General features: G+C 46.6%; 1 protein-coding gene and 1 long non-coding RNA gene across 5 annotated transcripts in view; one reads left to right on the top strand and one right to left on the bottom strand.

Annotated features, from left to right (window-relative positions):
• Window positions 1-25547, bottom strand: part of LOC101165497 (stimulated by retinoic acid gene 6 protein-like) — an 86999-nt gene that overhangs the window by 22155 nt on the left and 39297 nt on the right. For all 4 annotated transcript variants that reach the window (XM_020709277.2, XM_023963039.1, XM_011484056.3 and 1 more), the window contains exons 7-15: window positions 15903-16028; window positions 15365-15438; window positions 13833-13941; window positions 13631-13730; window positions 11310-11385; window positions 11151-11232; window positions 9928-9976; window positions 9724-9841; window positions 9533-9652 (exon numbers count right to left, since the gene is read on the bottom strand). In XM_020709277.2, coding sequence (XP_020564936.1) covers window positions 9533-9652; window positions 9724-9841; window positions 9928-9976; window positions 11151-11232; window positions 11310-11385; window positions 13631-13730; window positions 13833-13941; window positions 15365-15438; window positions 15903-16028 — 854 coding nt within the window. The remainder of the gene's footprint in view (window positions 1-9532; window positions 9653-9723; window positions 9842-9927; window positions 9977-11150; window positions 11233-11309; window positions 11386-13630; window positions 13731-13832; window positions 13942-15364; window positions 15439-15902; window positions 16029-25547) is intronic.
• LOC111948732 lies at window positions 5599-5983 on the top strand. The gene is made up of 2 exons (XR_002874686.1): window positions 5599-5653; window positions 5746-5983. It is a non-coding gene; the product is annotated as an uncharacterized LOC111948732 (long non-coding RNA).

Below are 25547 nucleotides of genomic sequence, written 5' to 3'. Positions count from 1 at the left end.
CTTGGAGGTGTTCAGGATGAGGTTGTTGTCAGCACACCATCCTGTCAGGTGCTGAACTTCCTCTCTGTAGTGAGTCTCATCATTGTTGGATATGAGACCCACTACGGTGGTGTCGTCGGCGAACTTTAAAACCAGATTTGTGGAATGAATAGCGGAGCAGTCGTGGGTGAACAGAGTGAAGAGGGCGGGGCTGAGGACACACCCCTGTGGTGTTCCTGTGCTCAGGATCAGAGTGGATGATGTTGAGTCCCCGATTCTCACCACTTGGGGCCTGTTGGTGAGAAAGTCTTTGATCCAGAGGCACAGGGAGGCAGGCAGACCCAGGTTGTGGAGCTTCAGTGTCAGCTTGTCCGGGATCACCGTGTTGAAGGCTGAACTGAAGTCCACAAATAACATCCTGACATAGGTGTCAGGATGCTCCAGGTGGGACAGGGTAGCATGCAGGGCTAGTGAGACTGCGTCCTCTGTCGATCGGTTCTCCCTGTAAGCGAACTGATGACTGTCCAGAGTAGCAGGGATGATGTCCTTGATGTGGTTCAGGATGATCCTCTCAAAGCACTTCATGATCACCGGTGTCAGAGCGACCGGCCGGTAATCATTGAGGCACGAGACGGATATTTCTGACATGGTGCCTCTGTCGGCCTCCTCCCCCTCTCCTCTCCGCTTGGCTGCTGATTCTCAACACCTGCGACCACTTACCTCATCACCTCATCCGCCTTCATAAGGAGCCACAGGATCATCAGTCTTCGCCAGTCCGTTGCCCCTGATGGTGCATAGTTGGTCGTCAAGTCAAGCTATTGTTCGTTTTCGCTACGTCAAGCCTGTGACTAAACCTGTCTCTCTCTCTCTACTCACCCTCAGGAATCCAGTACCACGAGTGGTCGCTCGAATCAGTTCCCAGCCGTTCTCATCAGTCTGTCCTCTCCTGCGGTCCCACCACGAGCCTCTGCCTCATCAAGTGTCTCCACCTTCGTCAACATCGGCCTACGGAGAAATCCACCAGTGACGCCGCTAACTTCTGTCTTCCAGTTCGGAACCGACATCTGGACCTGCTCACGTTCTGCTCTCTACTCCTCGTATTAAAACTCTTACCCGCCAACGCTCGCCTCCCGCTGTGTTTCTTCTGGGTTCCAGCATCTGGGTTCAAAAAGTGTTCTGTAGCCATGACAGAACGGACTGGCCATAATCCCAACCCAGCTGACCCAGAAGGACTCAGATTAGCCGTTTCCCAACAAGGCATTATGCTGGGACGTCAAGCGGACGCTCTGTCGCAAATGGCGGCTGCCCAGCAGGATCTCTTTCATCGCCTAGATGGTATGACCCAGACCTTACATGAACTAACCAGCCAGTTTTCCCAGGTTTCGCCTGCCACAGTCCATACTCCTGTCGTCCCAGCTCCTTCCGCTTCCGGAGTGCCGTCCGCAACCGAAAACATCCGACTCCAACCGGAACCTTTCTTCGGGGAGGTGGAAGCCTGCGGAGGATTTTTGCTGCAGTGCCAGTTAATATGTCAACAAGCTCCCCGATTCTACCAGTCCGACCACAGTAAGATCACCCTTGTCATTAATTCTCTACGAAGTAAAGCTCTCCAGTGGGCCCAAGCTTTTCTCTCTGCCAATCCCATCTCTCACCTGTCTTACGAGCGATTCCTCGGCGAATTCCGCCTGATATTCGACCAACCTCGTAAACAGGAAGAGGCAACCCGGCGGCTGCTCGCGCTCAAACAGCGGAACCGTGCTGTTAGCGATCACGTCATCGATTTCCGCATTCTAGCGGTTGAAGCTGGCTGGCCCGATGTGGCCCTCAAAGGCGTTTTTTACCAGTCCTTGAATGAACAAATTAAAGACCACCTTTGTTCTCAACCGGAAGCACGATCCTTTGAGGAGTTAGTGTCCGCCGCTCTCCGGTCGGACGTTAGGATACGTGAGCGCCAAAAAGAACGAGGTCATCCGGCTCCACGTCCCCCGACCAAGTCCATCCACGCTCCACCGATCGATCCAGGCCTGTATGCTGTCCCCTCCAAGACTATGGAGGAACCCATGCAGATCGGCCACTCAAGGCTGTCAGAAGAGGAACGGCGCAAAAGACGCGAAGCTGGAGCCTGTTTTTACTGCGGGGCTAAAGGCCATCTAGTCTCGGGATGCCCAGTTCGTTTAAACTTCCCAGCCCCTCGCTAGACGACAGGCCGCGAGGGGAGTTATCTGCCACAGATTCTGGTAAAGAATTCATGTATTTACCTGTCAAGTTATGCCTCGATCGCCAAGTTCATGATCTCAGGGCCCTCGTAGATTCTGGGGCGGAACAGAGCTTAATTGACTTTCGTGTGGTTAACCACTTGTCTATCCCCACAGAGCCCCTAGAAAACCCCATTGAAGCCTCGGGCCTCGGGGGACAACACCTGTCCCGTATTACCCATCGCACCAAGCCCATTCTCCTCGTCACGTCAGGTAATCATAGGGAATCAGTTCAGTTTTACATCACCCAGTCCGCCCATACCCCCATAGTGTTAGGGTTCACCTGGCTCAGATTACATAATCCCCAATTTAACTGGGCTCAGGGATCTGTCACTCAGTGGAGTCCTTATTGCCTTGCAAACTGTTTACTGTCCGCTGTTCCCCGTGTTCCCCCCATAGATACCGAGAGTCCCGCCTCAGTAGATCTGGCTTCCATTCCGTCTTGTTATCACGACTTAAAAGCAGTTTTCAGCAAATCTAAGGCTAGCGCTCTTCCCCCGCATAGACCTTACGATTGCGCCATTACTCTCCTTCCTGGCGCTCCTTTACCTAAGGGGCGGCTGTTCAACCTGTCCGGTCCCGAAAGAAGCGCCATGGAACAGTACATCCAGGAAGCGCTCTCGTTAGGTCACATACGACCCTCTTCCTCCCCTGTGGGGGCTGGTTTTTTCTTCGTGGCTAAGAAAGATAAGACACTCAGGCCTTGCATCGACTACCGCGAACTAAATCAGATCACCGTCAAAGATAAATATTCCTTGCCTTTAATCACGTCTGTTTTTGACTCTCTTCAACAAGCCCGTATCTTCACGAAATTAGACCTCCGCAATGCGTACCATCTGGTTCGTATCAAGGAAGGCGACGAATGGAAGACTGCATTTAAAACCCCCTTAGGGCACTATGAATATTTGGTCATGCCCTTTGGCCTCACCAACGCCCCTGCAGTCTTCCAGCGGTTGGTCAATGACATTCTCCGTGACTTCCTTAATCGCTTCATCTTCGTCTACCTTGATGACATTCTCATCTATTCCCATGATCAGGCCCAGCATGAACATCACGTACGTCTCGTGCTTGAGAGACTTCTGGAAAACCAACTCTATGTAAAATTCGAGAAATGCGAATTTCATGTTCCAACCGTTCAGTTTCTCGGCTACGTCATCGAGGCAGGTCGCATCCGACCTGACCCCTCTAAGATAGAGGCCGTCGCCAACTGGGCACCTCCAGACACACGGAAAAAACTTCAGCAGTTCTTAGGCTTCGCCAACTTTTATAGGCGATTTATCAGGAATTACAGCAGCATCGCTTCTCCTCTCACACGCCTTACTTCCACTACTCATCCCTTTGCCTTGTCTACTGAAGCCCAACAAGCCTTCGACAAACTGAAGGACCTTTTCGTATCCGCACCCATCCTCATCCAACCTGACCCATCTCGTCAATTCATTGTCGAGGTGGACGCTTCTGATACCGGTGTGGGTGCCGTCCTCTCCCAAAAAGAGGCCTCAACTGACAAATTAAAACCTTGTGCTTATTTTTCACGAAAACTATCACCAGCAGAAAGAAACTATGATGTCGGCAACCGGGAACTACTTGCCATCAAGCTGGCATTGGAGGAATGGCGTCACTGGTTGGAGGGAGCAGAACAGCCGTTCATCGTGTGGACAGACCACAAGAACCTGGCCTATCTCCGCTCAGCCAAACGACTCAACTCCAGGCAAGCTCGTTGGTGTCTTTTTTTTGACCGCTTCAATTTTGTAATCACCTACAGACCCGGATCCCGAAATATCAAGCCTGACGCCCTGTCCCGAAAGTACAGTCCATCAGAACGCGCCCCGGCCACCATCCTTCCTTCCACCTGCGTCATCGGAGCCCTCACGTGGGACATCGAGAACAAGGTACTCCAAGCCCTGAGAGACAATGATGACCACCCTCCTGTCCCCAGGGGTACCTTGTTCGTCCCAGCTAATCTCCGGTCCGAGGTCATCACCTGGGGGCATGCATCCCGCTTGGCTTGCCATGGGGGGGTTCACCGGACTCTTAACCTCATCCGCAAAAGGTTCCATTGGCCTGCCATGGAAAAGGACGTGCGAGATTATGTCGCAGCCTGCTCCACGTGCGCCCGATCGAAATCTTCATCCTCAGCTCCGGCAGGTCTGCTTCATCCACTCTCCACTCCCGATCGACCCTGGTCCCATCTGGCCATGGATTTCGTCACAGGTCTTCCCCCGTCACACGGTAACACTACCGTCCTCACTGTTATTGATCGTTTTTCGAAAATGGCTCACTTCATTCCCCTTCCTCAACTCCCCACGGCCACTGTGACTGCTGACCTGATGGTCAACCATGTTTTTCGCCACCATGGCATCCCTATGGACATTGTCTCCGACCGCGGCCCCCAATTCACGTCACAAGTGTGGAAGGCCTTCTGCTCGGCCTTGGGGGCCACGGTCAGTCTCTCGTCAGGCTATCATCCCCAGTCGAACGGTCAAGCGGAGAGAGCGAACCAGGAGCTGGAGGCAGCTCTTCGCTGTCTGGCGGCACAGAATGAAAAGGACTGGTCCACCTTCCTGGTATGGATAGAGTACGCCCATAACACTCATCCTTCATCTGCCACCGGGATCTCTCCTTTTGAGGCCGCCCTAGGGTACTCACCACCTCTGTTTCCATCCCAGGAGTTGGATCTGGCAGTGCCTTCCGTCCAACATCACCTCCAGCGTTGTCAACGCGTCTGGACTCAGACGAAGGCCGCTCTCCTCCGCACCAAGGAGAGCAACTGCCGGATCGCCAACCGTCGCAGGGTGGTGGGACCCGACTATCAACCAGGTCAGAGGGTTTGGCTCTCTACTCGCAATATCCCCATTCAGGCATCTTCCAAGAAACTGGCTCCCCGATTCATCGGTCCTTACGTCATAGACAAACTCATCAACCCTACCTGTGTCCGTCTTCGTTTGCCCAAAGCCCTGAAGGTCCACCCGTCGTTTCACATCTCCCAGATCAAGCCAGTCCAGGACAGTCCTCTGTGCCCGCCGTCCACTTCCCCACCGCCCGCCCGGGTCATCGACGGCGCTCCGGCCTATGACGTCAGCCGGATTTTGGACGTCCGTCGGAGGGGTCGTGGATTCCAGTTCCTGGTCGACTGGGTGGGCTACGGTCCGGAGGAGCGCTCATGGATTCCCCGCTCGTTTATTTTGGACCCCTCTCTCATTGAGGATTTCTACCGTGCCCACCCTGATCGCCGCCCTTGACCGCCTGGAGGCGGTCGTTGAGGGGGGGGTACTGACATGGTGCCTCTGTCGGCCTCCTCCCCCTCTCCTCTCCGCTTGGCTGCTGATTCTCAACACCTGCGACCACTTACCTCATCACCTCATCCGCCTTCATAAGGAGCCACAGGATCATCAGTCTTCGCCAGTCCGTTGCCCCTGATGGTGCATAGTTGGTCGTCAAGTCAAGCTATTGTTCGTTTTCGCTACGTCAAGCCTGTGACTAAACCTGTCTCTCTCTCTCTACTCACCCTCAGGAATCCAGTACCACGAGTGGTCGCTCGAATCAGTTCCCAGCCGTTCTCATCAGTCTGTCCTCTCCTGCGGTCCCACCACGAGCCTCTGCCTCATCAAGTGTCTCCACCTTCGTCAACATCGGCCTACGGAGAAATCCACCAGTGACGCCGCTAACTTCTGTCTTCCAGTTCGGAACCGACATCTGGACCTGCTCACGTTCTGCTCTCTGCTCCTCGTATTAAAACTCTTACCCGCCAACGCTCGCCTCCCGCTGTGTTTCTTCTGGGTTCCAGCATCTGGGTTCGAAAAGTGTTCTGTAGCCATGACAATTTCACTTTTCTTTCTGCAAATAAGTGTTCATTTGAATTTCTGTTGTAATTTTCGTTTGATTTTTTTTGTTTGTTTCACTGCTGATCGATCAAACGGGTGTTCATGTAGGCTGTTAATTGTAAGACTTGCTTTGTGAAGTCTTCATGTTATTTCTGAGAGGCAGTATTGTCATTTTGACTTTCACGTGTTTCTTCCATCTGCCGACGGCGTCGCCGTTTCTCATTTCATCCGTTTTTGTGCGTACGCCTGGATCAGAGCTTGCGTGAAGGACCGCACATTTTCCCGTCAAGTTTGCTTTTTATAAATATCAACTATTGCGTAGAGAGTGGCGTACGCCTTCTTTTGTGCGTACGTAACGTTTATAAATGAGGCCCCTGGTCTCTGCTCCTGATAGTTGCCTCCCCCAGATCGTCCAGGGGCTCGGTCCACTTTCTTCCTGTATGAAGCCCTCTGTCAGGAACCTCGGGGTAAATTGAGACCCGATTTTATCCCTTGATTCTCACGTCGGGTCACTAGTTCGCTCGTTTTTAGCATCTTAAAAATATTGCAAAACTGAGTCCAATTGTGTCACGTTCTGAGATGGAGATGCTAATCAACGCATTTATATCATCTTGTCTTGATTACTGCAACTCCATCTCCACATATTTAAGCAAAAAATCTCTAAACGGCTCCAGGTTGTCTAAAACACTGCTGCAAGGCTTTTAACTAAATCATCTAAGTTTTCACACGTCACCCCGTTGTTAATCCAGCTGCACTGGCCCCCCATCAGCTACAGAGTGCATTTTAAAATCCTGGTTTTAACACACACAGCTCTTAAGAGCCAAGCACCGTTCTACATAAAAGGCCTGTGAAGCACTTTGTGATTTTTTTATCTTGTTAGGTGCTATACAATTAAAGTTTATTATTATAATTATTAAAGTTTATTTTGAAGCCGTGACCCGGTCCCGGATAAGTGGAGGAAGATGGATGGAGATAGATGGAAGAAGCTTCAACTGTCTTTTCAGGTAATTCTCGGATTGTTTTGCTTCTCTCTTTGTTGGATTGCATTTGCATACAGTAATATTTCTTGTATCACTTTTGTGAGTCTTTATTGACAGGAAGCCCTTTTTTACTTCTTTCTCTTTTACTATTTTTCTATGTTTATAGTGTTGGGTGAAGGCCACGCCTGCAGTGCAATGGACACTCAAGATGTTATTTTGTTTCCTGGGGATCCAGGTCCAGTGTCATTGTCAGCATTTGTGTGTTACTGTGTGGGTTTGTTTGTTTTTTCCTTTCTTTTTTTCTTCTCCCCCTGCCTCGTTCCATAAAATCAGATATTCCATCTTCCAGTGCCGGCCTACCACAGAACTTGCTTACAAACACTTCAACACATCATAAGGTTTAGCTAACACTCTTGGATTTATATCTTGTAATGTGGGGGGTTTGGAACTTCAATTAAAGCCAGTTAGGTCTTTACTCACTTGCAACAGCTAAAGGTGACATTATTTTTCCCACCTGCGTATAAAAGAAGTAATGTGTGTAAAAAGAAACTGGATTGCTCAAATATACCATTCAAAATTCAATGCCAAGGCAGAGGATCTGCTATACTTATTCTTATTACGTTTTAATTGAGCAACACAAAATCATAGTATATACAGACGGCCGCTTTGTTATTGTATCAGGGAATAAACAGTGATTTTTGGTGGTGCTGGCAAGTTTCTATGGGCCAAACTTTGATGATGACGCTTCCATACGGAAATTCATTTCCATAATTTCAGGATATGAAAATTACCACCTTGTTATTGGGGGAGATTTTAATCTAGTACAAGATGTTATACTGGATAAATGTTCCACTAAGACTGCTCCACCAACCAGGTCATTTTGTGTTCTTGATTTCTTTAAAACAGAACTAGGGCTGATAGACCCGTGGAGATACAAAAATCCCACTACGACAACATTCTCCATCCTCTCCCATATCCACCAAGCTTACACATGCATAGATTGTGTTCTCATTGATCTTAGACTGGTTTCTGGAATTAAAACTTTAAATTACAACACAATAGCCATATCGGATCATGCACCAGTTCTATTTGAGCTGGTACTCGGTCCACAACCTCATCCTTCTAAACATTGGAGATTTTGTGAAGAAACGACCCTAACTCTTACCTAACCCCAAAAACGTTTTAAGATACCCTATTGCAGAGGCTGTGCACCCAATGAAGGGGAGCTGTTGTTGAAAAACAGGAAGCGTGCCCCAAACCACAAAGGTTGACGAAAGAGCAGAAATCTCACATGAGCAGTTAGTTTTTTCAAAGTACAGAATTTTTTTTTCTTGCATTGTGGTTATGTGTTTCTTCTCCTTTAGAATTGCAAAAAACAACTGTCTGCTTTTACTGCAGCTGTCAGTGACGTCAGTGATGGAGGAGTGACAGCTACTGTATTGCAGACAAGTTGGTGCAAACATCCAAACCATTTTCAGATGCTGAAATAGTGGAAAAATGCTGAAGGCTTGTGCCCAAAAAGCAGCTGACCTATGCCAACATGAGTCTGTCAAGGATTATGATTATAGATACAACATCTCTGAGGGCGCCAAATGAAGGAATCCAGTCATTTATTGTATTTCCAGTCACTATTGATGAAAGCACCGACATCACTGATAAATACAACTGTAAATATTATTTAGAATTGTTGAAGAGACCATTACAGCGGAGTTTCTGGAGTTGATGGACACAACAACAGTTGATGACATAGTCAGCACTCCAGTTACTACGCTGGACGATGTTGGAATGAATTGGTCACATGATACCAGTTTGGTCACTGATGGCGCCCCATCAAAATCAGGAAGAAGGCAGGTTTTGCCACAAAATTCAGGCAGCCACCCAGGAAAAGATTCTTAGAATTTCATTGTGTTTTGCACACGTGAATGACAGTAAATGTGCGGATATTGATGGCTAGTGGAAGTTTCAGGAGAAAAAGGGAAGTTAACTCCAAATTCTTGTAACAATCACAAATGTTTGCAAGTTTAATTTAGTTTCATTTGTCATTGATTTGCACATTTATTTATCAGGCAGGGCGTTGTGTGTGTGTGTGTGTGGTGCGTGCGTGTGTGTGAGTGTGGGAGAAAGTATGTATACGCATGACCTGGATGTGGATATGTTTGGGGTTGGGAGGGATGTGGGAAACACAGAGCTGTATTAATGTTGCAAAACTCTTAACTCTAACAAACAGTGTATATTCTCAAATGTGTATAAAGAAATTCAATAAAACAAAGTTGGAATGAACTGGAATAAAACATAATGTAGACCAACCTGGAGATAAACTAGAAAAACTTGTATTTATATCACAATATTTATTCTGTGTCTAAACCTAGAAAAGCTGGTTGACTTAATGAGTGAGGAATTCTGTTCCTCAGCTTTAGTAAACATAATTTTCCTATCATGATCAGCTACGGTAATTCACTTTTCTATGAGTTTAAAAAATCAGAAAGTTTTGACCTACCTGTTGTTCAGAGACAGAGGCTTCTGTTTGTCTGTGGGAGAGATTTTGTCCTGGAGGAAGAAGATCTGAACGAAAACTACCTGAGCAGCTTTTAAAGCCACGATCAGCCCGATATTCAGTCTGAAATGCACAACAGAATTCACACAAGGTTTTCTATCCAATTAAAACCTCAGTAACAGAAGGATCCTTACATTCCGGTGCCCCAGGTCTGGAGCAGGGACAGCCCCATGCCATTCTTGATGGGAATAACCAATGCATATGCAAAAGTCACAGCAAACAAGAAAAGGACAACATGGACAATAACGTAGCCTGAAAACAAACAAAAATATGCTTTTTAGAATCTCTAAAGAAGAAAATCAATTGTTAACATAGTTTTCCTAAAAAATAAATCTTACCCCACAAAGTAAATGCTATCTGGCATCCAGAATACTGAGCAATGGAAGCCTGTGAAAAAAAGAAAAAAAAAAACAATACTAAGAGATGCTGTGTCTGGCTGTAAAACAGCAGTAAGGCCAGTTTGAATTTATTTTAGTTATATGGCCGGATAAAACAAGCATAGTCAAGTAAGGTGCTGTACATTAAAAATTAAAACAAAAGGCGACGCAGAAAGGAAAAACAAATGGTTTGGGGGAACAGGGAGATTTCTCTGTCACTGATTCTGTAAATGTTTCCCCTTTAAAATAGGAATTTGGTGTGTAATGTTCATTATAGTGAGAGGCAGAATGTGAAAATAGGTGAATCTGGAACTTTGAAGGATTTTTAAAGAATGCATTTGTAAAATATGCAGAACATAAGTATTTAGCTCCTAAAAACAAGCAGGAACGTTTCCTCTTTAGGAAGAGAAGATCATTACAGTTCTCTGTTATCTTCTCAACTTGCAGAATCTTTCACTGACAAATAGTTTTCACTCAGTGTAGATAAAAACATCAATAAACAAGTTTTAAAAAACGAAACGTTTTTGTCAGCTTTAAAAATGGATATTAAGACTTGTTTTAAAAGCAACAGTCAAACGTTCAGTGGTGAAGTGTCCCACAGCTGCAATGCACAAATCCAAAAAGCTCATTCAACAGTATTTGGGTATCTCTAACAGACTTGACCTGAGACAGCAGACTGAAGGAAGGGAAGAAGGAAGTGCAGCAGAGCAGGGTCATCAGAGTCAACATAAATGAAAAATCCCAATAAATGAACGAAGGAAGAGAAGCCCAAATCGGCCTAATGTGGTCCTTCTTCCACACTCCAATCAGAACCAGCTGCCTTTGTGTGAGGGACAACAAACAGGCTTTCTTTAAAATAATGGTTTCAGTAATGCAGCAGAGGTGAACAGAAGAACAGAACGAAGACTTGCTTTTTAGACTCAGTATTTTGTCTCAGTCTCAATCACAGCACTTTCCCACCATTCATTCCTCTAGGTATAAGCCACACATCCATTCATCTTCACACACTGAAGGGGACAAAGTGAGATGTGGGGCACAAACCAGGCCACTGGGGCCAATGTAGGGTTCAGCGTCCCCCAAGGACCCATCGGTAGGTGGTCAACCGCTCTTCCTCTGCGCCATGATGGACACCCAACATGCTGTTGAAATTTGGTCCAACTTATCTTCTGTGTGTTTTTACTTACTAAACAGAAAGCAGCCTTGGGATTTTGAAGCTTCAATGGAAGAAAGCTCTTCTGTCCAGTCCTAAATCTCCTCAGATGCTTCCTATGACAACAATGCTTTTATGAGGTTAAAGGGAAATGCAATTTAATTAGAAATGTGGTCGTTTTTCTTTTTTTTACCTGTAACACGCCAAGATGTGGAGAATGTAGCCGCATGAAGTGAGACAAGTCAAGATGGTGGCGGCAAACCATGAAACTTAAAAAAAAGGTTGAAAAATGATTACACTCGGTCTGTGCTTTATGAATGTGATTTTTACTCTGGGATAGTAAACTATTCACATTATATTTATGGAAGGGTATTCATTTCTGTAATTCAATTCCCAAATCTAAACTTTTACTGAATATTATGTTTTTTGTAAACGGTTTTTATTAGATCGACCAGGTTTACTTCACCTTTGTGAAACTTTGGGTTAAAAAAGTGAAGAAACACATTAGGGTGTTGATATTATTTAAAAAACCTTTTGATCCTAATGTGGCAAAATTTCAGTGATTATTAACAATGTCATTTTTTCTGACTAAAAGAGAGGAAATATTTCTCAAACGTTCTAAATAAAAAGGTCTTTTGTATGACTGGGCCCAGGAACCAGGTACATGCAATGAGGCAAAAATTATTTGGTTCTAGTCACTATCCCACTTAAAGATATGAGAGTGTTCTATCAATATGGAGATAGAAAGAGAAATAGATCAGGAGTTATCTTAAAGGAGTAGTTTGTTAGGAGTGTTGTGAAAGTAAAAGAGTGTCAGATAGTGATAAGTCTAAAGATAGAAATGGAAGGTGTGATGGGTCATTTTTTTGGAGGGGTGTGCCCCAAAGGTAGGATGTGAGCTGGAGGAGAAGGAGAAAATCTGGTTGGACCTTAATGAAGTGATAATAAGCATCCCTCTAGAGTTGTCATTGGTGCAGATTTCAATGAACATGCTGGTGCAGGAAACAGAGATGATGAGGAGGTGATGGGCAGGTTTGGTATCAAGGAGAGATACATAGGACAGGTGGGAAAAGAAGATGGAAATGGCTCTAGTGCATATCTTCTTTGAGAAGAGAAAGGAACATAAGGTGACCTATAAGATTGGAGGCAGAAACTCACATTGAGTACATCTTGTGCAGACGGTGTAATCTGTAGATCAGTGACTGCAAAGCAGTTGTAGGTGAGTGTTTCCAGACAGCATAGGACGGTGGTGTGTAGGATGACTCAGGTGATGAAGAAGATGAAGAAAGAAACGGCAAAGGCAGAGAAGAAGACAAACCGGTGGAAGCTGAAAAAAGAACAGAAACAGGCTCTGGGTAGTTAGGAGGTCCTCCCAGATGACTGGATAACTACATCTAATGTTTTTAGGGACACAGGTAGGCGTGTACTTGGTGTGTCACGAGGAAAGAAAGTTGATATGGAGACTTGGTGGTGGAATGAGGAGGTGCAACACTGTGTCTTTGCAAATCTGGAGAAAGCTTATGACAGGGTGTCCAGAGAGGAACTGGTATAAGGAAGTCTTGAGTGACAGAGAAGTATGTTAGAACAGTGCAGGACATGTATGAGGGCTGTAAGACAGTGGTGAGGTGCTGTAGGGGTGACACAAGAGTTCAGGGTGGAGGTGGGATACATCGGGGATCAGCTTTGAGCCCCTTACTGTTTGCAATGGTGATGGACAGGTATATTAAATTGGTAGAAGGATGCTAAGTCTAGAGCTGCCAGGCAAAAAGTCTAAAGGAAACCCAAAGAGAAGGTTTATAGATGCAGTGAAGGAAGACATGAAGGTAGCTGGTGTTAGAGGAGACCATGCAGAAGGCAGGGTTAGGAGGAGGAAGATGATTCCTTGTGGCGACTGGCAACCCCTGAACAGAAGGGCCGAAAAGACAAAAAGAGAAATTTAGCAAGTCACTTGTTCTTTTATCCTCCACTGATTACCTATATTAATGTCACCTGTTAAAACAAGTTATTTATGTCACAAACACTAGTCCACACCCTGTAAAAGTCAGACTGCAACCTTTCCACCATGACCAAGACCAAAGAGCAGCCAAGAATGGGATAAACCAACATTCAAGCAGCCTAGAAAGAAGAGATCAGCTGGTGAACCAATTGTTAGATCATGTACAATCTCCCTTCACCCCAAGATCCATGAAAGATCTCCCCTGGTGGAACAACGAGGCAAAAGTCTAAAACTACATGGGGGAACTGGCCCATGACCTGAAGAGAGCAGGAACAACAGCAACAAAGGTTACTATAATAACAGTTGTGGGTTTTGCCACAACAAGTATTATGGTTGGTTTCTTTACACTCAGTGTGTCATAAGACATTCTTAGGAGATGAAAAAGTTTTGTGAAGAGCCAAACTTTTGACCAAAGCGCGGGACCTACGACAGACTGGCTCTGCTAACTGCATTTAAACAAACAGATCAATGCCCCCAATCACCATCCACCCCCTAAAAGGTTAGACGTAACAACTCACCTTTCACAACTTCCATGAACTCCACATACCATGCTTCGTCATAGAGATTTGAAAGAAAATCGAAGATAGTATAACTCCAAAAGAGGTCTTCAGAAGTCAGCTACAGCAGAAAGATCACAGATGTTATTATGTTTTTCTAAAACTAGCAACAAAGTCATAACTTCAGAGAATGCATAGCTTAGAATAAAGAATGAAAAGTTACCCTGTACAGGCCTATGACGGATATGATGACCGTGCCAATGATCCGAGTTGGGAACTTGAAGAAGGGGTCCCACTCATACACCCATCTCTGGAACCAGCTGAATGGTTTACTGCAACACAAAAACCAACCCTGCATTGTTCAACAAAGGTTAAATAAAAGGTTAGAATAAAGAAAATGCTTTACAGAGGTTGATTCTAGAGTAAATTCAGGAAAAACAAAGACTTAGTAGGTTAACAAAAACATATCTGCTGCATGATCTGTTATGCTACGGTCACATATACAACTGCCACAGCGTGATGGGAGGGCAGCAACAGAACCTTCAAGATTAGCTGCCACAACCCGATTCTTTGAAAAATGGTTGGTGTGGTCATCAATGTAGACAGCAGCAGTCAGGTGGCCGGTAGTCAGGTGGGGATGATTTCGTTACAAAATCAGGCGGCCACAGGGCAGGGGCAGCCGGATCAGCAACCGCCAGCAGGTCTGATTACACAATGCGTAAACGTCTCCAGAAGGCGATTGTCCATATCATACCCTGTACCTTGGTACAGTACAGGCTGGTCGACCCATGATCGTAAGATTGCAGATTCAATTCCCGCCTTGCACGCCCATGAGTCGAAGTGTCCTTGGGCAAGACACTGAACCCCACCTTGCCTCTGGTGGTAGGCGACCGGCGGTCTACAGTCTGTGACTGTAAAGCGCTTTGGGCCTTGTAGGCAGAAAAGCGCTGTATAAGTATACACCATTTACCATTTACCATTAATCAAGTTCCACCGGCCACCAGCCGCCCTGTAGCCTGGGGGTATATAAAAAGCTGCACACATATGGGGGCACAGAGGCACAGAAACACAGCAGAAGTCAGCTGTGATTCAGATCAGCGGCCACAGCAGGAGTGCAGCTCTCAGCACCGGGAGAGACGCTGAATGATCGCATGAAGCCAGATATGGGGACGTGATTACAGATTATTTGGCGGAACTTCATTAAATAAATAAACCTGATCTCTAAATATCTTCTGTGTCGTCCATGCATTGTAAATTAGATATACACAGACAGACACAGCTCCATGTAGCGAACAGGCTAAACACCATCCTATCAGCCAATTATCGCTGCTGCCTTCCTGCCACACCTATCACTGAGCTGCCACCATGCGACCTCCAATGTGCCTGGGCAGCCACTGACCGTTGTCAAAGAATCATCCAGTCGCCGTTTGATCTTAAGTTTTTTGCTAAAACCCCTGCAGTCACCACGAGGTGAGCCAAAATGTGACTGCCGCCTCCAATTACAGATGCTGCCACGCGTCCACCTGCCGAATTTGCTGAAAAACTTGCATTTAGGCAAGGCAAGTTTATTTGTATAGCACAATTCGTACACAAAGTAATTCAAGGTGCTTCACAAAACAGAAAAATGCATATGCAATGCTTAGGTTGCTGCGTGGTGGCATTTTGGTATATGTGACCTAGATTTTAGAGTTATAAAGATGCTAATCAACCCTTAAAGTGTGCAGTTGATGTAAACACTACGTCGTTTTGCCTTACCTTTGCTCGCTTCCTCTGCCAAGCAACCTCTTAACATGCTGCACTTGGTGTGTGACAACCAGGGTGTCTGATTCCTGCCAAAACATTTGACAAACATGGATCAGTGCTTTAAAGACACTTGTCTTTGGCATGCTACTTCTTTGTAGGAGCAATTATCCAAAGCAGTTCATCTTAAACTGTTTCCTGACTGTTGCACTAATAGAGTAACCTTTTCCTGTGATGTGTGGGGCAGAGAGGTTTTGGCAAAGTTTGCAGGAGCAAAAACCAGAATCTCAACTGTTCATCCCACCAATGCATGCTTGTAACAAATGTGGATTCATTTAAAACAAATGTAAACAGGTTATCCAGTTTTTAACCGTCCATTGCTAGAAACCATTCTAACAAAAAAGAAGTCTTCCACTAAATATAAATCTGTTTACTTTGTCTGCAATCTTTACATATATGTGAAAGTGATGGTCAGTGTGTCAGAGTGAACATGCCAGTGAGAAACTGAGACTGATTGAAAGCTAAGAAACCAAGTAGTTTTAGTTAAACTGACCTTTTCTGCCAGGTTTAATCGAATCCGGATGTCTATGAGAAGCAGGTGAAGATATTGTCCCAGCAGGAAGATGAGAGACAGAATGGAGGGCCACTGGAAAATGATCCTCTCTCTTTTTGCAAAATCCTAAAAAGAAATCATGTTTTAGGAAAGTTTTATAGCAATTGTCACCCTAAATAAAGACAAAGACATTACAAAGCATCTGAATATAAGCTAATGTCAACTCATTGTGTCTATCTCTATCAACCACACTCACACAACTTAAAACATTATATGTTGTCTTTCTGCTAGCAACTACGACCTTTTAATTTTAAAATCTTGTTTTAAATTCTTGTAATTTTATAACTTTATAATCTCATAATCCTGAAATATTTTAACCTTATAATTAGGGTTGGGCGATGTCCCTTAAATTGGCAGTTGACAATGTTTGCTGTAAACCATCGGGATATCGTCGGGGGGGGGGGGATATCGTCGTTTTGATATAATTATTATTCGTCATTTTACTTTATTACTTCATTTTCTTTATTTCCCAACTAATGACTCATCCGCGATGATCCAGTATAAACTGAGGGAAGTGACTTTAACAAAAATAACTAAATAAACAAAATAGAAAAGAAGTAGTCTGCTCTTGCATTGAACTAGTCAGGTGGACCGAGCGACCGTGTCTCTGAGTCTGAGCAGACCAGACAGACTTACAGATTTGTGTTTGAGGGGAAGGGAGGATGCTTTGTAACGTGTGCGCTATGTTATATGGAGACTTCAGACTGTGATATGTCCCGCAGCTCTAGGTGAACGAGCCACCAAACTCAGGAGAACCGGTTCTTCCGGTAAAAGTGTGTTTCCGGGCAGAGCTCAGGCCGTCAGCTCACAATGCGGCTTTGGGGCGGTGTGTGAGCTTTTCAAAGCAGAAATGTCGCTCAGTCCTTAGAAACCGTTTAAACAATCACCTGGATTTGTGTTTCCAGTCGTGTCCCGACAAAATAAAGCCTGATGTTATTCCCACATATGTACGTGCAGCCAGGATGCAGATTGCAGCTTTTCCCGCATGGATTTTAAGTTCATCAAACATTTAGCTTCATCAAGCTAAATGTTGTTAGCGCGTGTTAGCCTTTCTAGCCCTGGCTTCTTCCAGCCTTGTTCTTCAGCAGAAAAAGCACTGACCACACAGATTAAAATTAAAATGATGAGCGAACAGGTGCCTCATAATAACCGTAGCATTAATAAAAGTGTCATGGTGGCTGTGTCAGCCACCTCCCCCTCCCAGCACTCCTGCTCCTGCTCTGCTGATTGGAACCAGCTGTCCTGCATCTCCTCATCTCCTGCCTGCCTTCATAAGGGTTGTCTTCTCCAGTATCCAGCGCCAGTTTGTTATACTTACTCCGGTGCTTATGTCTGGCCCTTTAGTATTCTCTAAACCTTGTCAAGTCACGTTGTTACTTACCTCGCTTGTACTCACCTTCAGGTTCATCTCCCACTGGTCATGCTGGTTCCCGCGGTTGAGCTCCTCTCCACGTTCCACGCTGGTCCCGCCGTCCTCGGCGCCCACGCCTCGCTCCACATCGATCCCGCCGTCCTCGGCGTCCTGCTCCACCTCAAGTTGGTCCCGCCGTCCTCGGCTCCCCCACATTACGCTCCTCAGGTTCCACGGTCCGCCGCGCTCCTGGGACGTCAAAGCGTCATCCAAAGATTTCTCAAGCTACGCTCTCTTGGAGACTCTGTAAAGCCCCTGGAGAATTAAATACTCTTTACAAACTATTTCTGGTCGAGAGTTTACTTCCGGGTTTCAGCAACTGGGTCTGCCACGTCCACGACGCCATGACAGAACAAACTGGCCAACGCCCAGACCCAGCTGACCCGGAGGGACTCCGCCTCGCCGTCACGCATCAAGGCGCAGCCCTCAGCCGTCAAGCTGAAACTCTCCACCAGATGGCATCTGCACAGCAAGATCTGTTTCACCGCTTGGATAGCATCTCTCAAGCTCTGGTTGAACTAACCAGCCAGCAGTCAACTAACTCCAGCTCAACTTCCTCAGCCTCCGCAGCCGGGAGCTCCCACCAAGCCACCACGTTATGGACCCAGGAAAACTTTCGTCTGCAACCAGAGCCCTTCCATGGTGATGTAAGCGCTTGTGGTGGCTTTTTGCTGCAGTGTCAGTTAATTTTTCAGCAGGCCCCGCGGTACTACCACGCAGACCACTGTAAAATAACGCTGATAGTTAACTCCTTACGAGGTAAGGCCCTTCAATGGGCCCAAGCCTATTTATCAGCTAACCCCATTTTCCAAATGCTTTTTGAACGCTTCATCAGGGAGTTTCGCCTGGTCTTCGACCAACCCCGCAAAGCAGAGGAGGCTACTCGCCGCCTTCTGGGGTTAAAACAATACAGCCGATCTGTAAGTGATCACCTCATTGACTTTCGTATCCTAGCGGTAGAGGCTGGTTGGCCGGACATTGCCCTTAAAGGGATTTTTTACCAGTCGTTGAACGACCAAATCAAAGACCATCTATGTTCACAGCCCGAGGCTCGCACCTTCGAGGAGCTGGTCACTGCGGCCCTACGTTCGGATGTGCGGCTTCGGGAACGACAGGTTGAACGTACTCGTTCTGAAAAGAAGACCACTACTAACTCTGCCCCTCAGCTTCCCAGGTCAGAACCATCTTCCTTCCACCCACGAGAAAACATCAGCCGCTCTTTAGAGGAACCGATGCAGATCGGTCATTCCCAACTCACCCCTGAGGAGCGACGCAGACGCAAGGAGGAGGGTACCTGTTTTTATTGTGGTCAATCTGGTCACCATGTACAACAATGCACGCTGCGGTTAAACTCAAGAGCCCCCCCGTTAGAAGACAGGCCGCGGGAGGCTTCACCTACTGCTAGTCAGGAAAGTAATTTCCTTTATGTACCTGTCAAATTACTTCATCAATCTCGCACACATGAATGTCGAGCTCTCATCGACTCTGGAGCTGAACAGAGTTTTATTGACTGTCTACTGGTGTCCAAGCTCAGTCTCCCCATTGAACCGCTGGATCACCCTGTCAAAGCGGCAGGCCTGGGTGGCCAGCTACTCACACGCATCACCCACCGCACCAAGCCGGTACATCTCATCACCTCCGGCAATCACCATGAAGTCACCCAATTCTATATTATGCAATCTCTTCAGTCTCCTGTCATTCTAGGATTTCCATGGCTACGCCGTCACAACCCTCAGTTCGACTGGGTGAACCATCACATCACCAACTGGAGCACTCACTGTCTCGCCAACTGCCTCCGCTCCGCCATCCCCGCGGTTCCCCCTGATCATTATTCCACTCCAGAAGAAATCGACCTCTCCAAGGTACCCCCTTGTTATCACGACCTCAAGGCTGTTTTTAGCAAAAGTAAGGTGGGTGCCTTACCCGCTCACCGACCTTACGACTGCTCCATCGAGCTACTAAATGGCGCCACCCTTCCCAAGGGCCATTTATTTAATCTGTCCGGTCCAGAAAAGCTCGCTATGGAGAAATACATTCACGAGTCTCTCGCCTCAGGTCATATTCGCCCCTCATCCTCTCCCGTCGGCGCAGGGTTTTTCTTCGTCCAGAAGAAAGACAAGACCCTGCGCCCTTGCATCGACTACCGTGAGTTAAACCAAATCACTGTTAAAAACAAATACTCCCTGCCACTCATCAGCTCCGCCTTAGACTCTGTTCAGGAAGCGCGTGTGTTTTCGAAATTGGATCTCCGTAACGCGTATCACCTGGTTCGCATGAAGGAGGGGGACGAATGGAAGACTGCGTTTAACACCCCGCTTGGGCATTTTGAGTATTTGGTGATGCCCTTTGGGCTCACTAACGCCCCAGCAGTCTTCCAACACCTAGTCAATGACGTCCTCCGTGACTTTCTTAATAGATTTGTTTTTGTCTATCTCGACGACATTCTCATTTATTCACCTAATTCTGAACTCCACACCTTCCACGTACGCCAGGTTCTCGAACGTCTCCTAGAGAACCGACTTTTTGTTAAAGCCGAGAAGTGTGAATTTCATGTCTCCACCGTTTCCTTTCTCGGTTTTATTATTGAAGCCGGCAACATCCGTCCTGATCCGGCAAAGGTCTCTGCAGTCGCTGAATGGGAGACTCCCAGCTCACGTAAACAATTGCAACGTTTCCTTGGTTTCGCTAATTTTTATCGAAGGTTCATTCGGAACTATAGCAGTCTCGCCGCCCCTCTCACCAGACTCACGTCCATCAATCAACCGTTCATTTGGAGCCCAGAGGCTCAAAATGCCTTTGAGACCCTAAAGAGAATGTTCGTCACTGCTCCTATTCTAATACAACCCGACCCGCGACGTCAATTTATCGTGGAGGTTGACGCCTCCGATTCTGGGGTCGGAGCCGTCCTTTCTCAACGTGAAGACACCACAGGCAAACTCAAGCCATGCGCCTTTTTCTCGCGTAAACTCTCCCCCGCGGAACAAAATTATGACGTGGGCAACCGCGAACTCCTTGCCATTAAGCTCGCGCTGGAGGAGTGGCGTCATTGGCTTGAGGGGGCTGAGCATCCCTTCATTGTATGGACCGACCATAAAAACGTAGCTTATCTCCGTACAGCTAAACGCCTTAACTCTCGTCAGGCCCGTTGGTGTCTTTTCTTCGATCGCTTCACTTTCACCATCACATATCGTCCCGGTAGTCGCAATGTAAAACCTGATGCCCTCTCGCGAATATTCAGCGCCCACGATCATCATGAGGCGGTTCCCATCATACCCCCCACATGTGTCATTGGTAACCTCACCTGGGATATCGAGACCCGTGTCCAGCAGGCCCAAGGCGAAGAACCCGACCATCCTCCTCCCCCCGCTAACACTCTGTATGTTCCCTCCTCACTCCGTTCCGATGTCCTGGTGTGGGGGCACGCGTCCCGGGTATCCTGCCATGGGGGTGTCCAAAGGACTCTAAATCTCATTAGACGCAGGTTTTTCTGGCCTTCCATGGAGCAGGATACCAGGGAGTTCGTCGCCGCCTGTACGGTGTGTGCCAGATCTAAGTCCTCCAATTCACCTCCCGCCGGCCTCCTCCACCCTCTGCCCGTCGCCGGGCGCCCTTGGTCCCACCTCGCATTAGACTTCGTCACTGGGTTACCTCCTTCCCAAGGTAATACAGTTATTCTCACCGTAATCGATCGTTTTTCCAAAGCCGTTCAGTTCATTCCCCTACCTAAACTTCCTACGGCCACCGAAATGGCTGACGTTCTAGTTCACCAGGTCTTCAGGCATCACGGGATACCCACAGACATTGTTTCAGACCGGGGACCCCAGTTCGTGTCCCAGGTTTGGCGTTCTTTTTGCTCTGCTCTTGGCGCCACGGTAAGCCTGACCTCAGGATACCACCCCCAATCTAACGGCCAAGCTGAACGTGCAAATCAGGAGTTGGAGGCCGCACTCCGTTGTCTGGCGGCCCAGAACCCGTCCAGTTGGTCCAAGTTCCTCGTTTGGATTGAGTACGCACATAATAACCATCCCTCCGCTGCCACCGGTATGTCACCCTTCGAAGCCTCTCTCGGTTATTCTCCACCTCTGTTCCCCTCTCATGAACTGGATTTGGCCGTCCCTTCTGTGCAACACCACCTCCAACGCGTTCAACGCGTTTGGCGCCAGGCCAAGGCCGCTCTCCTGCGTACACGGGACAGTAATTGTCGGATCGCCAACCGTCGCAGGAGAGCGGGTCCCGACTACCAACCCGGTCAAAAAGTCTGGCTTTCCTCCAAGAATATACCCCTGCAATCTACCTCTCGTAAACTGGCGCCCCGCTATATTGGTCCATATACTATTGAGAGAATCATTAACCCAACCTGTGTCAGACTGCGGCTCCCGGCGGCTTTAAAGGTACATCCCTCGTTCCATATCTCGAACATCAAGCCCTTTCAGGAAAGTCCACTTTGCCCGCCATCCGCTTCCCCGCCTCCCGCCCGGGTCATCGACGGCGCTCCTGCTTTCACCGTTAGTCGGATCCTGGACATCCGCCGCCGGGGTCGCGGCTTCCAGTACCTGGTGGACTGGGAGGGGTACGGTCCGGAGGAGCGTTCATGGATCTCGCGCTCCCTGATTCTGGACCGTTCCCTCCTGGACGACTTCTTCCGGGCCCACCCGGATCGCCGTCCTGGACCGCCTGGAGGCGGTCGTTGAGGGGGGGGTACTGTCATGGTGGCTGTGTCAGCCACCTCCCCCTCCCAGCACTCCTGCTCCTGCTCTGCTGATTGGAACCAGCTGTCCTGCATCTCCTCATCTCCTGCCTGCCTTCATAAGGGTTGTCTTCTCCAGTATCCAGCGCCAGTTTGTTATACTTACTCCGGTGCTTATGTCTGGCCCTTTAGTATTCTCTAAACCTTGTCAAGTCACGTTGTTACTTACCTCGCTTGTACTCACCTTCAGGTTCATCTCCCACTGGTCATGCTGGTTCCCGCGGTTGAGCTCCTCTCCACGTTCCACGCTGGTCCCGCCGTCCTCGGCGCCCACGCCTCGCTCCACATCGATCCCGCCGTCCTCGGCGTCCTGCTCCACCTCAAGTTGGTCCCGCCGTCCTCGGCTCCCCCACATTACGCTCCTCAGGTTCCACGGTCCGCCGCGCTCCTGGGACGTCAAAGCGTCATCCAAAGATTTCTCAAGCTACGCTCTCTTGGAGACTCTGTAAAGCCCCTGGAGAATTAAATACTCTTTACAAACTATTTCTGGTCGAGAGTTTACTTCCGGGTTTCAGCAACTGGGTCTGCCACGTCCACGACGCCATGACAAAAAGCACGTTTAGAAGATAATCTAGTATATTACGGAGCTGCCAGATATCAATGTATGTAGCCTCTCAGTAGAACTCCTTTCCCCTTCCGGTATTTCAAACACTACTGCGCATGTGCAAATGATTTATTCCGACCGAAAGTGAGACCGATTTGAACGTTTGTTATAATCGGAAAACGTTTTTCTGGGTCCACGTACACGGTTGGATTCTAATCCGACCATGGATCCGATCAAGATATTTTGCACATGTAACCGCGGCTTATGGTGTCAACTCGCAGCGTGGTAGTGTTACGGGGAGAGGATGAGGGAGTACCCAGGTGCAGAGAGGAGAGGAGGCAGGAGGTTGCAGGGAAACAGGAGCTTTAATAACTAAACTAAGGAAACCAAAAACCACTGCAAAAGCAGGCAAACCACAACTCGAAACTCGAAACACTTAACACGCAAAACTGGGGAAGAGGAGAATATGGACCAGCACAGGAGGAAAGGGAAAGACAAGACTTAAATACATACAAGGGAACAAGACACAGGTGGAAACACTCAGGACCGATGGGGAAAGGTAAAACTTGAGACAACAACAAAACAGGAAATGCTACAAAATAAAACAGGAAGTAACTCAAACAGGCCCGAACATAAAACAACTAGAACATAAAGGCAAAGAACCTAAAACCGTGACAGGTAGGGGTGTGGCATCACGATGGTGTCTCTCCATCGTGAGGTCAGTCACTGTGGTGACCACTGACGGGATATGCAGACAATAATTTAACTTCTTCTAATCTTATAATCTTCTTATCTTCAAACCTTTACAACCATAAAACCCTACATCTTAAAACCATTTAGCCTTTTCTTATAACTGTGTAACCCTAAAGCTTAAACACCCCATTAATCCTATACCCTTATAATCGTATAACCTTATATACTTATAACCCTATAATCTAACCTTATAACTTATATAAATTTTAACTTTATAATATTTTAAACCTATAACCTTATAACCTTAAAATCATATAACATGTATAAGCTGATAACTTGATAACACCTATAATTTTAAAACTTTAAATCTTAAAACCTTGTAACCTTCTACTCTTTTAACCTTTATAGTCTTATGACCTAGTCCACAGAAGGTGTCTCCACTGCCCAACACTCCATAAACTACTTCTGCATCTCTTACATTGTTCAGGCAGTGTCCTTCCTCCTCCTTCTACCACATAGTCATGTCTATAGATCTATAGTTCATAGATAGATCATAGTCATAGATCTATTGATCTAACTCCTAAACCACTCAACACTAAAGACTGCAGAGAAAAGGAATCGAATTTAAACAGAGTTCAGATCTGCAATTTGCTGAAACACTCATGGTAAGCGGCAGCAAAGCAATGTATGATGTAAGCGTCTGAAATAAAAGCCTTTGAAATTAAAGGCACAGCATTGCTTTGGCCACTGAACATTATTGGCAAACCATTAAACCACATTTCCTTTGCAATATGATTTATTTAGATAGTGCTTATTGTGAGGTTCTCTTTGGGAGTGACCAGGATGGATACAATCAGGAATGAATCTGAGGAACAGGGCTCTGTTCCAGAAAGCAAATTATGTGAGTTACCTCGATAGACTTTAGGCTAAGGAAGTTTATAACCTCAGCTTTCGGTTCCAGAAATGGAGGTATGTTTCTGGGTATGTCAAGTTGCCAAAACAACTCATGCTCTGAACATAACCTGGTCTGGAGCAGGTTTAGTTGAAGGTTAGTTTGTTTACAGAGAGGTGAAGCAGCATGGCGAGTCCATTTGAAGATTATTTGTTGGATGAAGAAGCTCAGATAATGCTCCGCCATCATTTTTTTAGTTAAGTTACCTTAAAAATAACACGTAGTTTTCAGACATTTATTTTACTTTCATTCAAATTATTTCTAGTAAGTAGGTGTAACTTTGGTGCTGCTGTTTGATCGGCACCCCAAGGGATTGTGGGATACCATTCCCTTTGCCTGTCTGGACGGGTTGAGATTTAAGTGTGGGTTTTTGTCCAAATGTGTTTAGTTGCATAGCTGTTTTACCGTGTTTTTCCTTGTCATTGTGTCCGGTTGTGTTTAATTCTTTCTTCACCATGAGTGAGAGGGAGGGAGAGGAGGATGACCAAACCCCTTGTGCTGAATAATTTTGCAAGAGTTGAAGTCCAATCAGAATAAAAGTAATCAGAATTTTGTCTAATTGAACACAGTGCAAATCCACACTGTGTCACTAATTTTTATGTTATAAAAATGAGAATACCTGCGGGTTTAAACTTATGCATATGAGAGTTCAAGAAAAACAATAAATTAAGATGGATAAACATTAAATTGAATTGGAGTAAAATGACAATTAGATGGATAAATAGTAAATTTGAGTTGTATAAACAATTATTGAGTTGGATAGACATAAGAAATGAGGTTGAATAAACTCAATCACTTGTTACCAATTGAAGTAATTCATTTAAGTTGGATATATATATTCCCAAAAGCATTTTGCTTCACAATGTAATTGGAAATATGATTAGAAACTCCCGCGTCCACTGAAATGCTGGTCCTCTTCTCTGAATCATGGAACTTTAGCCCAGGTTCTTGTGTCTTCTTCTGTTCAAGAAGACTCTTAAGGGGTGTTCTCAGGGTTGCCAGTTGTGAGACAAACTTGACCAGATAGGTTACCCAAGGAACTTCATCTTTGCTGCATGGCATTCCACGTTGTTTAAAGCTGACGTCTTTTTGGGTCCGGCCTCACTCGCTGTTCACTGACGACGTTTCCCACAAAGGTAAGTGTCTTCACTCCAAACTCGCATTTGTCTTTTTTTAGTTTCAGATTGACTTCTCTTGTCTTGTCCAACACTTGTCTCAGTCTTTTGTCATGATCTTCT

This window comes from Oryzias latipes, chromosome 15 (genome assembly GCF_002234675.1).
Source record: "Oryzias latipes chromosome 15, ASM223467v1".
Classification (NCBI taxonomy): domain Eukaryota; kingdom Metazoa; phylum Chordata; class Actinopteri; order Beloniformes; family Adrianichthyidae; genus Oryzias; species Oryzias latipes.
Note: the sequence above shows the minus strand (reverse complement) of the source record. Positions and strands in the feature narration are given on the sequence as shown.